Source organism: Natrix helvetica (genome assembly GCF_964273705.1).
Source record: "Natrix helvetica genome assembly, chromosome: 2".
NCBI lineage: Eukaryota > Metazoa > Chordata > Lepidosauria > Squamata > Natricidae > Natrix > Natrix helvetica.
In genome coordinates, this window is record NC_138552.1 from 284,655,955 (window position 1) to 284,670,715 (window position 14,761).

General features: G+C 43.2%; 1 protein-coding gene across 1 annotated transcript in view; it reads right to left on the reverse strand.

Annotated features, from left to right (window-relative positions):
• Positions 1–7,604: 7,604 nt before the first annotated feature.
• WSCD1 (WSC domain containing 1) overlaps positions 7,605–14,761 on the reverse strand; it is an 87,987-nt gene continuing 80,830 nt past the window's right edge. Inside the window, exons 7-9 of the mRNA XM_081944355.1 lie at positions 13,249–13,413; positions 9,755–9,955; positions 7,605–8,466 (exon numbers count right to left, since the gene is read on the reverse strand). Of these exons, the coding sequence (XP_081800481.1) occupies positions 8,114–8,466; positions 9,755–9,955; positions 13,249–13,413 (719 nt within the window). The 3' untranslated portion in view covers positions 7,605–8,113. The remainder of the gene's footprint in view (positions 8,467–9,754; positions 9,956–13,248; positions 13,414–14,761) is intronic.

Below are 14,761 nucleotides of genomic sequence, written 5' to 3' on the forward strand. Positions count from 1 at the left end.
GGCAAAAAACAGGTCTCCCAGAAATTCCAGAATTCCATTAACGGGTCGGTTTCTGGCCTCCGGAGCCCGGGGAAACCCATTTTCATCCTTCCAGAGGCTCAAGGAAAGCCTCCTGAGCCTGGGGAGGATGAAAACTCCCCCCCTGCCATGGTGCGGGAGGCCGACTAGGCCCTGCCCACCATGGTCACGCCCACCCAGCAATGGGGCAGAGAACCGGTTGCTACAATTTTTGAATCCCACCACTGGTCTGGCATTAATCTATGCAGATCTGGGTGTGTCCAATCTTATAATGACACTGAGATAAGTGACTTACAATCAATCCTTCCATTTCTGACTGCCACATCACCTCCAGGATTATGTGATCAAAATTTGGATGCTTGGGAAGTGAGCTGCATTTACAACAGTTGCAGCATGCTGGGGCTGCCATTTGGACATTCCCAGCCAGCTTCCGACAAACTGAGTCAACTGGGGAAGCCAGATTGATTTAACAATCTTGCGACTCACTTAGCGACTGCAGTGACTCCCTTAACAACCATGGCAAAAATGTAAAATTGGGTATGGCTCTCTTAACAACCATTTGCTCAGCAATGGAAATTCTGGTCCCAATTGTGATAATAAGCTGAGGCCCAGCTGTACTGCATTATTTTAAATTGTTTTGCATTATATGGTATCCTAATTTGAGATAATGATCCGATAGCTTATTAAAGTAGTAAAGAGACATGCAACAGAAATAAACAGTGGCATATTTTGGTGGACTAATTAACTGACCCCACCTCCCCCCCCCCCCCCCGTGCTTCCTACTCCCCCTCCATCCATCTTTCTAATTTCATATTATTGTACTCCCATTGTTTATTTTTCTTATTTTATTCCTCTGCTATTGTTATCTTTACAATTTTTTAATCAATTCTTTCCCCATTTTCTTGTTGTAAGCCATCCAGAGTATCCCCATGCCGAGATGGGCAGCAAATAAATTTAACAAATAAATTCTGCCTGTTCTGCCATAACATAAATTCAAAACACTGCCAGAGAAAAATTGTCAATAAATTCTCAAGCAATCCAGGGACACGAGAGAGAGAGAGAGAGAGAGAGAGAGAGAGAGAGAGAGAGAGGGAGGGAGGGAGGGAGGGAGGGAGAGACAGACAGACAGACAGACAGGAAGGGGGAGAGAGAGACAGATAGACAGAGAGAGACAAAGAGAGGGAGGGAGAGAGACAGAGACAGAGAGAGGGAGGGAGGGAGAGAGAGAGAGACACACACAGACAGAGACAGACAGAGAGAGGGAGGGGGGGGAGAGGGAGAGAGGTGTGTTTTCTTCTCCATCGTTATCCTTCATGGGGAAAAAAATCACTCCAAACTTAAAAGCTGATTTTAACCTAGGTGGAGATTAAAAGGGGGCATAAGAAAAGCAGAGCTCATTGAAATGAATGTGAAAGAAGTCAATGTTTTTTAAAAAATCGAACATTCTCCTTAACATTAGAGAAAGGAGGAAGATAATTCAGCCAATAAGTCTTTATTGCCTTTCTTTGTCTTCCCGTTGAACAAATCAATTGGAATTGTATAGTAGAAAGCATCTCCTTTAATGAGCATTTCTGTTACAAGGAAGTATTTCACACTTTTTCAAAGGATTTTATAACCGCGGTAGTGACATTCGCTGGACTGAACAAGACTTAGGTAAGGTGGGGGGGACTAGCCAGATCTCAGGGGGAATCTGGGAATGAGTGCCTCCCTCCCATTAGGTTTGTCTGCTGCTAGAATTGTATTTGCACAAAATTAGAAGAGTGAAGAGATACGTACAAATGAGAAGGTGATTAGGAAAATATTAGAAGGTGCAAAAATGAATAGATTTACGCTGGCAATTAAGGAGGAAGAGCAAACTGAATACTATATGGTATGGGATCTATTTTACCAATGGTTGAATTATAAAAATGGAACTTAGAAATAGGGAAACAAAATAAAGAAGATATGTTAAAAGAGATAAGTAAATATTATGACTAGTATATTGAATATTATTATGTTAAAGATTGCAGAATCAATATTAATTTAATATGTTGTAATTTTGATTATTATTTAACAAAGATATTTGTACCCAGACAACATACTGTTCAACTGAAGATGGAATGATTATATTAAAAATAAAAAAATAAAAAAGATTGTTCTAGGAGTAGAGATAATAGAGGTAGAAATTAGAAGTTGGAAGAATACTACTATGCACAAGTAAATAACATTATTACTACTATTACTATATATACCTAAATTAACCCACCATACACTGTTCATTAAGCACTTGTGTATGATAAAGAAAGTTGGCTCAGTGGCTAAGATGCTGAGCTTGTCGATCAGAAAGGTTGGCAATTTGGCGTGTCGAATCCCTAGCGCCACGTAATGGAGTGAGCTCCCATTACTTGTTCCAGCTTCTGCCAACCTAGCAGTTCAAAAGTATGTAAAAATGCAAGTAGAAAAAAATAGGAACCACCTTTGGTGGGAAGGTAACAGGGTTCTGTTCGCCTTTGGCGGTTAGTCATGCCGGCCACATGACCACGGAGACGTCTTCGGACAGCGCTGGCTCTTCAGCCTTGAAACGGAGATGAGCACCGCCCCCTAGATTCGGGAATGACTAGCACATATGTGCGAGGGGAATCTTTAACTTTAACTTATGTTAAAGAAAAATGTATACATTTTTTTAAAAAAAGATTGTTCTGTGAGAATGAAGGAAAATGTCGAAAAATAGGAGGAGCTGATTTGCAATGAAAGCTTGGAACACACTCACTGAGTTTCTTGGTGGTGGGGTCCCTAAGTTAGCTTCAATGGCACCACATGCCACCCCCACCCCCAATTTCTCTGGAATCCTCTTCTCCTTTTGAAAGGATTTCTAAAGCCAATTCTTTCCCATCACATTGAATGGTAATTGATTGAGGCACGGATTTGAGTCTTTTGAGCGCTGTTGTTACTGGAGATGTGTTGGACAGGCAGGCCAGTTGGTGATTTGACAGCACTATCTTTAAAGGAATTGATTAACACAGCAAAGATGAATGAAAAAGATAGGCTAGCGGAATAATTAAGTCAGCTCTTTCCTCTTTTGTGTTTCTTTTTTCCTAAGTAGAAAAGTGGGTAAGAGTTCTAGCCTCTGACATGGCAAAATGCCCTGACGGATGGCTTGCGATGGTTTCTAATGTTCCTTTTTGTGGAAAACAAAGACAAATATTACTGAAGCGATGGCTAAATTTCAGTCTTCTGCATGAAAAAGCATGCCGAGGGCTATGTTTTGTCCCGGGTCACTGAGCTGGCTGATCATTTTATTTGCCAGTGTCTGCTGGGTAATTTGGTTATACTGAGATTCATGCTTTTAACTTTGGCATCTCAGTGCCGGGAAATTTCTGAAGGCCTGTGATCTTCATAAAAGGATTGATTGCGTTAGAAACCGGTTGGAAATGTTAACAGATTCAACCCCTGCAAAAGCTGAAGGAGCTGTTAGTAAAGGCTTTTTTTCCTCCAGAATTTACCCCAGGGGTGGGCTGCTGTGGGCTCGCACAGGTTTGGGAGAATTTCCCAGTTCGGAGAACCCGCAAATCCCACTCCTGGCTGGCCCTACCCAACCTGCCCTGTCCCTCCCATGAATCCCCATGTGGCCCATTTGGGATGCCAGGTAAGTATAAGGTCTGCACGGAGGCTCAGGGAGGGCAAAAAATGGGCCTCCTGGAAGATCCGGAAGGCCGAAAACGTTTCTGGCCTCTCGAGGGCCTTCGGAGCCTGGGGGAGGCCATTTTTGCCCTTCCGGAGGCTCGAGGAAAGCCGGGGGAGGGTGAAAATGCACTCCGCGCTATGATGCAGGAGGCCGACTAGGCCACGCCCACCATGGCCACTCCCATCTAGCAACTCAGCATGGAACCCGTTGTTGACATTTTTCAAGCCCACCCCTGCTCTACTCTAGATATTTTATTTATCTAGATCAGTGTTTCTCAAACTTGGCGACTTTAAGTCCTGTGGACTTCAACTCCCAGAATTCCCCAGCCAGCTATGCTGGCTGGGGGATTCTGGGAGTTGAAGTCCACAGGACTTAAAGTCGCCAAGTTTGAGAAACACTGATCTAGATCCTGGGTATCAAACTCGATCCGGTCACGTGCCGTATTGCAACATATCACAATATTTTTTGCCGTTGCAGAGCCGGAGGGGGTGTAACTTGCATGTGACATATCCGGTCCGCAGGCTACCAGTTTGACACCCCTGATCTAGATCATAGAATGTAGAATAATAGGGATGGGAGGGACCTCGGAGGTCTTCTAATCCCAACCCCTGCTCAAACAAGAGATCCTATACCCATCATGGCAAACCTATGGCATACATGCCACATGTGGCATGGGGAGCCCTCTTTACGGGCATCACCCAGCTCAGCTTCACCGCGTATGTCTCCATGCCTCCCGGCAGCCAGCTGATTTTCGGGTCTCTGCCGTGCATGCAGTAGACACATGTGCATGTGTGGGGTTGCACAGGGGGGCAGGGGGTTGCATGTGGGGGGAGGGGTGTGTGGTCTCAGGAAGCTTCAGGGAGGAATTCTGGGCCCAAAATGAGGTGCAGGGGGAGTCGTCGTATGCGTGGGAATCACGCGGGGGGACACGCAGTGCACGGGGGAGCAGGAGAGCGTGATGGGGGTCAGGCATGTATGTACAGGAGGTGGGGCAAAAATGCACACGAGGACAAAAATGTTCTCCATCACTGTCCTATACCATTCCAGACAACTAGCTGTCCAGTTTCTTCTTAAAAGCTTCCAGTGATGGAATGCCCACAACTTCTGGAAATAAGCCATTCCACTGATTAATTGTTCTGTCAGGAAATTTCTCCTTAGTTCTAGGTTGGGTCTCTCCTTGATAAATTTCCATCTATTACTTTTTGTCTGGCTGGGGAATTCTGGGAGTTGAAGTCCACACGTCTTAAAGTGACCAAGTTTGGAGGCTCCTGTTACAGATAATCGAAAACCTATTTTTCACTTTCATTTTCAGAACAGAAATAACTGCTCAGGCATATTTTATCTAGAAAATTCACAGGTCAAACCCCATACAATCCATAAAGCCTCTGGAAAAAAGCAGCTTCGGGACAGTCACTCAAATATTTTCTAGCTTGCAATCCAGATGTGGCAACTCTCTAAACTGCTTCATACAACAACATAAGCATCTCAATCCACACTCCTATTTCCCAGACCAGTGCAAAGCCTCCATTGCCCTCCAGCAGTTCTAAAAGTTGCAGGATATGTTTCTTTAATGTACCTTTCAAAAGCAGAAGACTTTCAGCTGCTAGAACAGGCTAGATCCGTGATGGCGAACCTATGGCACGCATGCCACAGATGGCATATGGAGCCATCTGTTAGGGCACGTGCATGTACACTGACCAGCTGACTTCGGCCTTCTTTTAAGGCCATTTTTCACCCTCCGAAGGCTTCCCTTGGGAACGGATATCCGGTTTGCCCATAGGGCCATTTTTCGTTCTCCGGAGGTCCTCTGGTGGGGGGAGGCTCTTTTCACCCTCCCCAGGCTCTTAGAAAGCCTCTGGAGCCCGGGAAAGGCAAAAAGCAGGTTCATCATGCGCCAAAAGCGGGAGGAGGGTGGGGGTTGTGCATGCATGCAGGTGGGGGGTCGTGCACATAGCCCCCACTTTTGGCACGAGATGGGAAAAAGGTTAGCCATCACTGGGCTAGATAGTATTCCAAAAAAACGTGACAAATTGTATTACATTTTCACAGGATGAATCATGTTGCCTTTGGTATGCAAAGCACCTTGTTCAAAAATATTGAAACCATCTTTCCTAAACCTAATAAGGATCAAAAGGATAGACAGTTTATAACAGTGTGTTGTTTATGCTGGCTGGGGAATTCTGGAGTTGAAGTCCACGCATCTTAATGTTGGCTTTGTAATCAACGTTTCCCTAAACCTTTATGGCAACACAAGAACTGAGTTGAAAATTCCACTATATTTTGGATTATTGGTTTCCATAAGCATTGTCTGCTGTTTGAACCACAGTTGTTTAAACAGTGAAAATATACTGTTCCTAATTTTTGTTAAAAGATGTTGAATTACTTCTCCTTCTACTACGTTGACAGTATGGTTTGTGTGGTCTATGACAAGGATTTTGTATGCTCTGTTTTGCGTACTTCTTAATGTCTGCATTGTCTGCTTTTCATTTCTCTGTTGTTTCTCAATATAGAACTTAGAGCCTAAGCCACGGGTGTAAAAGTTGCTGTGTCACAATGCCGTCATGTGGCGTTTCATGAAATTTTTCCCATTTGTGGAGCTGGGGTGGCGTGGCCAGCATGTGATGCATCTGGCCCAGGGGCCACCAGTTTGACACCCCCTGGCCTAAGCAATTGGCAGTACTTAAGCTATCCTTGATTGTTCTCAGAAGAGAATTGGGCTGAGTCTTTAGTTATAGCTTGGTCTCTTTTTTGGAGCATGCTGCTAGTTGTTACTCATGTTGTAATCATATACTATTGCTTTTTTTTTTTTACATTTTACAGGATCTTGCAGCGCTGAATAAAGCTTAGGTTTAAGCTGTCTCCTTTACTGAATAGCAGGAAAGGTTAATTGCTCAGATAGCTTTCCATAGAGCCACAGGGTTATACATTAGCGAATCCAGGACAAGTATTCAAAAGTCCTCATATATACCTTATTCAGTGTCATGATCCATGCCCCTTAAAATGAAAGCACTTCTCTTGTTTAAGGGCCTGTGGGCTGGATGCGTCACACGCTGGCCACGTCCACAGCCGGTTTAGCGAAGGGGGAGGAAGTAGTGATATGTCACATGGTGCTGCCATGATGATGCTTGTTTGACACCCAATGAAAGAAATAAGTTTATGAAAATAATTTCCACCAAATTAATTTCATTGCTAAGCCTGTAATACCCAGCACACTTACCTGGGAGTAAATCCCATTGTACTTGTCAAGACTTACAGCTAAATACACATATACAGGATTATCCTGTAAATAAGAAACAGCAAGAAGCAATGCAATATCTTCGTGTATCATATCCCATACTACTGGATGCCCATGCTCCACTACAAAACAATGTGATCGGGCTTGATAAATCAACACTTACAGCTTGAAAATTAATGAGTAGTTAACATTGGCCTCTCCTCTCCCTTTCTCTGCCACAGAGTCCTCTCCTATCTTATCCCCTTCTCTCCCTCAGGCTGGCCTCATTGATCCTCTCCTATCCCCCTCTCTCCCTCAGGCTTGCCCCACAGAGACCTCTCCTATCTTATTTCCATCAGTCTAAATTCTTAGCATCAGAGCGTTTTTTAGGTGGGGAGAGGGAGTAGAATGTCTAAACTCCCAGCCCGCAGGCAGTTGGGACAGAGTTCTTTTTAGGTGGGGAGTGGGAGTAGAACATCTAACTTCTTAGCATCAGAGCGTGTTAATAATAATAATATAAGAAATAATAATGATCTGATGGTCATTTTGAAAAATCCATTCTTAGCGAGCACCTAGAAGCCAAGAAGAACATACGTGCCAAATTTCAAGTTTCTAGGCTTTACGGTTCTGGAGATTTCGTGATGATGCATGAGTGGTATTTCGCTTTTATATATATAGATGAAATGGTGGTAAAAAAGACAAAGACGATTATTGTTTTTTTCCCATTAACTTGCTTCACTAAAAATATTTATCAGGATGAGTTTTGAAACAAAAGAACCAACAAACCAAAACCCCAGGGGAAAAATACACATTTGAATTGCCAAAAACCTCTATAAAAATGTTTGATACTCTTCAGAAAATATTGCTAGTAGGCAGTAAGGATAAGAGAAAGGACACTGTTGCTTCCCGCCCCCAGCCACATTTCCCAGAATTAGCAGTGCACAAAAATGTTAAAATTCGTAGCCATTTATAGAGAAAAGGACACACACAGGCAGAGATGCTAATGGCTTTTGCCTCGGTTTATAACCTAATTTCCATCCTTCATTGCTTGCCTTTCATAGCACTTAGTACCCTGAAGACTGTCCAAGTCTTAAGAATTTGCATTCATCAGCAGACTCTGTGCAAATCTTGCTTTTAAATGCTATAAAATCCTGGCCTTTTCTTTAATTTCATTATACGGTCTTTCCTTAACAATGCAGCGAGCTGGCTGCAGGGCATCATCTGCGCAAATACATTTTTGGCAGCCCCGTAAAGTTCCTCTCACGTAGGGCTTTGTCCACAATCACAATAAACTGATCTATCACTTCTTTCATTTCCTTTGTGAAGGGTTCAAACCCTTTCTGCTTGGCTCCCGACCGCTTGAAATTCCCATCTCGGTTGTTTTCAACGCAGAGGAGCCGGTCGTAAGTCACTGTGACGTTCAGAAATCCAACCATTTCCCTCAGCTTGGGAAGAAGGGCTTCTTCTAAGTCTTCGTAATGAACCACGAGGAGATGCCTGCCATATTTAAGCCAGTCGAGCACATGAGAGGCCCACCAAGAAGCATAGCTGTTTACAAAATCCGGCCATTCTGCGGGGCAAGAAAGATAATAAAAGATGTTTTATATGGCTTTTTGGAGCCCTGTGCAGAAAATAAAACTGTTACACCTTCTTATATCTAGTCAACTAACTGTCAGCACTAAATGGACACTAGATAAGAATGAAGAGAATTCAAGGGGGCTGGACTTGGGCCATTTCTGGCAACATAACGATTCTAGGCTAATTCCTCATTTGATTCTCCCCCAAGTTTTGCCTGCTCTTCTCCTACAGTAGGTAGCCATAGGAGAGTCAGAGAAGAGTAGAAATAACGTTTGAAATAAAGGTATTCAGCTGGCTAACCATAAGAGAGAGGGCCTTTTCTGCAGTGGCCCCACTTGTCTGGAAGGGTTTGCTTAAAGCAGGGGTAACAAACTCAAGGCCCATGGGCTGGATCCGGCCCACAGGGTGCTTAGATCTGGCCTGGGGCCACCCTGGAAACAGCAAAGAACTGGCCGGTGGGGCCTCTGCCAGTGAAAATGGAGTCACAGCCCTCCTGAGCTCCATTTTCACTGGCAAAGCGTTGCAGGAGGCTGTCCCAGCCAAAAATGAAGCTTGGAAGCCATTTTCTCTGGCAGAGCACTTGGGCCACCACAGGCGCACCCAACATGAGGGATATCAAGATGGCCACACCTACTATGGCGACATACACCCCCGCCAGAAGTGGGTTCCTACTGGTTTGGACCGGTTCGACCAAACCTGTAGTAACTTTGCGGCCTGGGTCGCTGGAATCAGCAGTAGACCCATGCCTGCCATGCCCCCGAACCGGTTCTCCTATGGGGCCGCCATCTTGTTTTTCGATTCTGCGCATGCGCAGGACAATTTTCAGTGGAATTTGTTTTTTTCATTTTTTAAGGTTTTGGTGTACAAAATGACGTGCAAAATTTTTGAGGCACTGAACCAGCAGCAATGCCGGCAGCAACCATGCCTGACCTCCTTCCCCCCCCCCCAGGTCAAACACAACCCTGATGCGGCCCTCAATGAAATTGAGTTTGACACCCCTGGCTTAAAGGTTGCTCATGGGAAGGATTCAATGAAGTCCAATCTATGTTAAAAGTGATAGCAGCTCTCAATTGATCTGTGGGCAAGAAACCCTTTACATTCTCGTCCCAGAATAAATTAATCATCTGAGGAAGTTGCTGAGAGATGCTATGGGTTGATTTGACAGTGATTCTAATTGACCCTTCTCCGTTGCCATCCCAAACTGACCCCAATCCTTCCATGGCGGGAAGAAATATTCCCAGGGCCAAAATGATCACAAGAGAGCTGGCTATCCTAGTTACCTTTACTTTTCCAGTTTTGGTCTGTGGCATATCCAAGATGGCCAGCGCATTTCCGGTTGAATTCTGCCACCAGCGATTTGTACGGGTTGCGTATCAGTAAGATGGCCGCATCAAACATTTCAATTTCCTTTCTGCCACTCTCATGTGTTTTGACACAGAGAGTTCTTCTGCTTCTCCAGTGATCCTTTTCTCCTTTGAAACCTGGGCAGGATGTAAAGACTGGGGTTACTATTTACTTAAAAAGTCTTGGATGTATTTTACGTGAGAAAATAGACTCGTCTCTATAATTCCTCCCCATTTAATGAAATCATCTGAAGAAATTCGCCTATAAATGACATCATTGTCATCAGGTGATGACCCAGGTCAAATCTTTTCTGTAGTTATCCGAGTTTCCATTTACAGAGCAAAGTGAAGTTCTTGTTGACATTAAAAATAACCATAAAAAGCTTGGTTATTAAAAATGGTGGGTGCTTAATTGTCTATGACTTAAATTCATTTTCACTCTGAATTTATTTATTTACTAGCTGGATACCCGTGCTTTGCCATGAAACTATATGATCTGGCTATTCAGGAGAAATTCAGTTCGCAATCTGTTGGCTCAGGGGTGGTTGGTGATTGAAACACATCAGGGAATATCGCTCCCACCAACTTGAGTCCGGAAGCAGTTCCATAGGTGGAAGGCGTAGACATTTTGGTGAGGTACCAACGTTTAGTACTGTAAGGAGCCCCAGGCCGCTCCTGAGTGAAGGAGTGGAACGTCTGCCAGTTTGAACTGAGGTAACGGAATGTGAGGCAACTGGCAGTTGGAACAGAGTTCTTTTCAGGTGGGGAGGGGGAGTAGAACTCCTTAGCATCAGAGGGTATTAATTACTGTATAAGAAATACTAATGATCTGATGGTCATTTCAAAAAATCCTTTCTTAGCGAGCACCTAGAGCCAAGAGGAACATACATGCCAAATTTCAACTTTGTAGGCTTTACGGTTCTGGAGATTTTGTGCTGAGTGAGTGGTTCTTGGCTTTTATATATATAGATTAAATGTATTTGCTGCCTATCGTGTGGCTGGGCTACAGCATAAAAAAATTTAAATCACCAAAAATAAATATTCCTGATACAATAAAATGAAAACATTATCAAAGTCAAATCATAGTTACAAGATGGGAATGTCAGCATTCTGAGTAATGCACCCATTGAAAGCAGAGCTCCAAGGTAGGTAAAGTCCTCAAAGAACATATTTATTTGATACATCATATAAGATATTCCAAAGGGCAGGAGCCATGGCAGAGAAGGCTCCCTTCCTGGATCCCACACAGCCAAAATTCCTTGGCTGACGGGATTTGCAGTATAGCCCCTCTGCCAGTGCGAGTAGGGCAAGCCAATCCCATCAGGGTGAGACAGTTCCTCATATAACTTGGAGCCATGCCATGCAGGGCTTTAAAGGTAATAATCAACACCTTGAATTGCACCCAGAATCGATATTTAAATATCTTCAGAGAATCTAATTATATGCTTGCATAGTATAATTGGTGAGCACTGTTTAGCAATGTAAGCATGTGATGGCAAATGAGGAATTAAATAAATGTAGACCTCCAAAATTGGAACTAAAGAGAAGGCTGATCACATTGAGAACACACACAATCTTGGGTTTGATCGAAAGAGGGTTTGAAAGAGGCTTTTCAGAATGAGCAGAGCACAAGGATACATCTCTTCAAGCTGGAAACCTCACTACTTTAATTAGTCAATGCATAAAAGCAACCCCATCTTTATGTTATTATTTTATTTTATTTAGTTATTATTTTATTCTATTTTATTTTTATTTATTTGATTATTTGATCATTTTATTATTTTATTTATTTTATTTTATTATTTTTATTTATTTTATTATTTTTTATTTTATTTTATTTTATTTTTTTTATTGCCACAGGGACACGGTGGCTCAGTGGCTAAGACGCTGAGCTTGTCGATCAGAAAGGTCGGAAGTTTGGCGGTTCGAATCCCTAGTGCCATGTAACGGAGTGAGCTCCCATTCCTTGTCCCAGCTTCTGCCAACCTAGCAGTTCAAAAGCACGTAAAAAATGCAAGTAGAAAAATAGGAACCACCTTTGGTGGGAAGGTAACAGCGTTCCGTGCACCTTCGGTGTTTAGTCATGCCGGCCACATGACCACAGGGACGTCTTTGGACAATGCTGGCTCTTTGGCTTTGAAATTTGAAAGCACCGCCCCCTAGAATTGGGGACGACTAGCACATATGTGTGAGGGGAACCTTGACCTTGACCTCACTACCGGCCAGATAAAAGAAACCTTGTCTTTAATATGATTCATTAATGCAGCCATTCTTACTCCAGGCTCAGATAAAAGATATAGCCATTTTAATGTCAAAATCATAATAGCTATGTCTTTTATGAGCTAGCTGTAGCAATATTTAGCATTTGACATTTTTCAGGGTCATGCAGAAGTCTGAAAAGAAGGGACTGTTTCAAACAGAAACTTTTGCATTCAGAAGCATATCTTTCAGATAATTTTCAAAGCATATACATCCATAATAGATAGATAACAGGAATTTAGAACACCTTAGCTAATATAATTGGGCACATGGTTATTGTAACTATTTCCCCTGGAATTCCGGTAGCTGGAGTCTCAAAAGATTCTAGAAGATAGTAGCAATTGTCTAGCTTGCAAACCAAAAGTAAGCCAAGGTTATAGAGACCATGCTGCAAATGTAGAGGAGTTAATGTCGAGTGGCTTTATCCCTTCACAGATTTTAGGAGATGGGCAACAATTGTGGCAGCCATTTTGGAAAACCACCTACCTCATGTCCCAAACGGGCTTTTTTTCAGGAGGCAACTGGACTTTCTTATTTTCTCTTTGAACACGTTTCACTTCTCATCCAAGAAGCTTCTTCAGCTCTGACAGGACAGCGGGGAATGGAAGAATTTATATATGAAGAAGCTTCTCGGATGAGAAGCGAAACATCTTCAAAAGAAAGAAAAAACAAGAAAGCCCAGTTTGCCTCCTGAAAAAGCACCTTTGGGACAGCCAGAACCTGGATGGCTGAGAATCTCTACAGACGTTTAGCTATACAATTTGGGATGAGCACTCTTGGAATGGTGTGGGATTTTCCAGAGAAAAATTGCAGACTACAGGAACCAGGGTCACTACTCAGGTGACTCTGAGGACACAGTTAAACCTCCAAGTGCTTCAAGGACCCTCTAAAAGGATGCAAATGACCAGCTGTCTGCAAGGAATAGAAATCCTTCCATTCCCCACTTGTCCTCTCAGAGCTGAAGAAGCTTCTTGGATGAGAAGCAAAACGTCTTCCAAAGAAAAAACAAGAAAAGTCCAGTTTGCCTCCTGAAAAAAGCACCTTTGGGACAACCATGACCTGGATGGCTGAGAATCTCTATAGACTTTCACCTACCACGTGGCACCGTTGACTTCCAAAAGATTGCCTGCTTTTAATACACAGCTTCAGTCTAGCGAAGCGTCAACACATACCTTTATTATACAGAGTTCCATCGAAGTAATAGCTCCCTGTGTAGACTCCTGTGGCATGCTCTATCAAATGGCGAACCCACGTATTTCCCGCTCCTGGGAAGCTCGACAAAGCAACAAGGGCTTTTGATTTGGTGGGGAGAAAATTCCGGTCAATACAACGGGTATCTGCAAGCAAACATAGATGACATATTTGACCACAGTCAAAGCAAAACTGCCCCTCCCATTTCTTATCGTTCTTATCGACAGGGTCTTATTTTCTTTTGACCCCTGAAATAAACACCTGGCCTTATTTTCAGGGAGGTCTTATTATTTTTGAGGTGCAGGAGGCGGCGAGCATGATCACTTCATGGCTGCTGCTGGATTGCAATATTTTCAGGGAGGGTTTATTTTTTGGGGAGGGCTTATTTTGGAGCATATGCTCAAAAGCCCGATTGGGCTTATTATCCGGGGAGGTCTTATTTTCAGGGAAACAGTTACTTTTCCCCCTAATACTTTATTTTTATTTATTTATTTATTTTGTCAAGTATGTAGTATTAGATAACAGATATAAACATGATTATGAATACATGAAATTGATATGAATAAAAGGGAACATTAGGACAGGGACAGTAGGCACACTGATGTGCTTATGCACGCCCCTTACAGACCTCTTAGGAAAGGGGTGAGGTTGACAGTAGACAGTTTAAGAGTAACGTTTTGGGGGTTTGGGGAAGAAACCACAGTGTCAGGTAGAGCATTCCAGGCATTGGCCACTCTGCTGCTGAAGTCGTATTTTCTGCAATTGAGTTTGGAGCCTTGAGTTGTATCTATTGTGTCCTTGTGTATTGCTATAGCTGAAGTTGACGTAGTCATTGACAGATAGGACATTGTGGAAGTTATTTTATGTACTACGCTTAGGTCAGACTGAAGGCAGCATACTTCTAAGATGTCTAAGCCCAAAATTTCAATCCTGGTGGCATAAGGTATTCTGTTGCGAGCAGAGGAGCGGAGGACTCTTCTCGTGAAATATCTCCGGACTCGCTCAATTGTATTAATGTCCGATATACAGTGCAGGTTCCAGACAAAAATGTCATTGAATAACAGAATGACAGAGCTGGAAGGAATTATGGAGGTCGTCTAGTCCAACCCTCTACACAAGCAGGAAACAACTATATCATTTCAGACCAATGGTTATCCAATCTCTGTTTTAAAAATCTCCAGGGCTGGTGCACCCACAACTTCTGAAAGCAAGCCTTTCCACAGGTTTATTGTTCTCACTGTCCGGCATTATAAAGTGGTATTAACACTTCACGTGATTTTGATTCTGTCTCTCTCTGATTGCAACCTATGACTGCATTGGCTTTTTTGGCATCTGCAGCACACTGTTGAGTAATATCTAAGTGGTTATCCACTACGACTTCAAGGTCCCTACTGTTGAGCCCGGTGCCACCTATTCTATACTTGTGTATTTGGGGTTGTGGGGACCAATTGCTGTCTTGAGATGCTGGATGAACCAAGCCAATATGTTAAGATG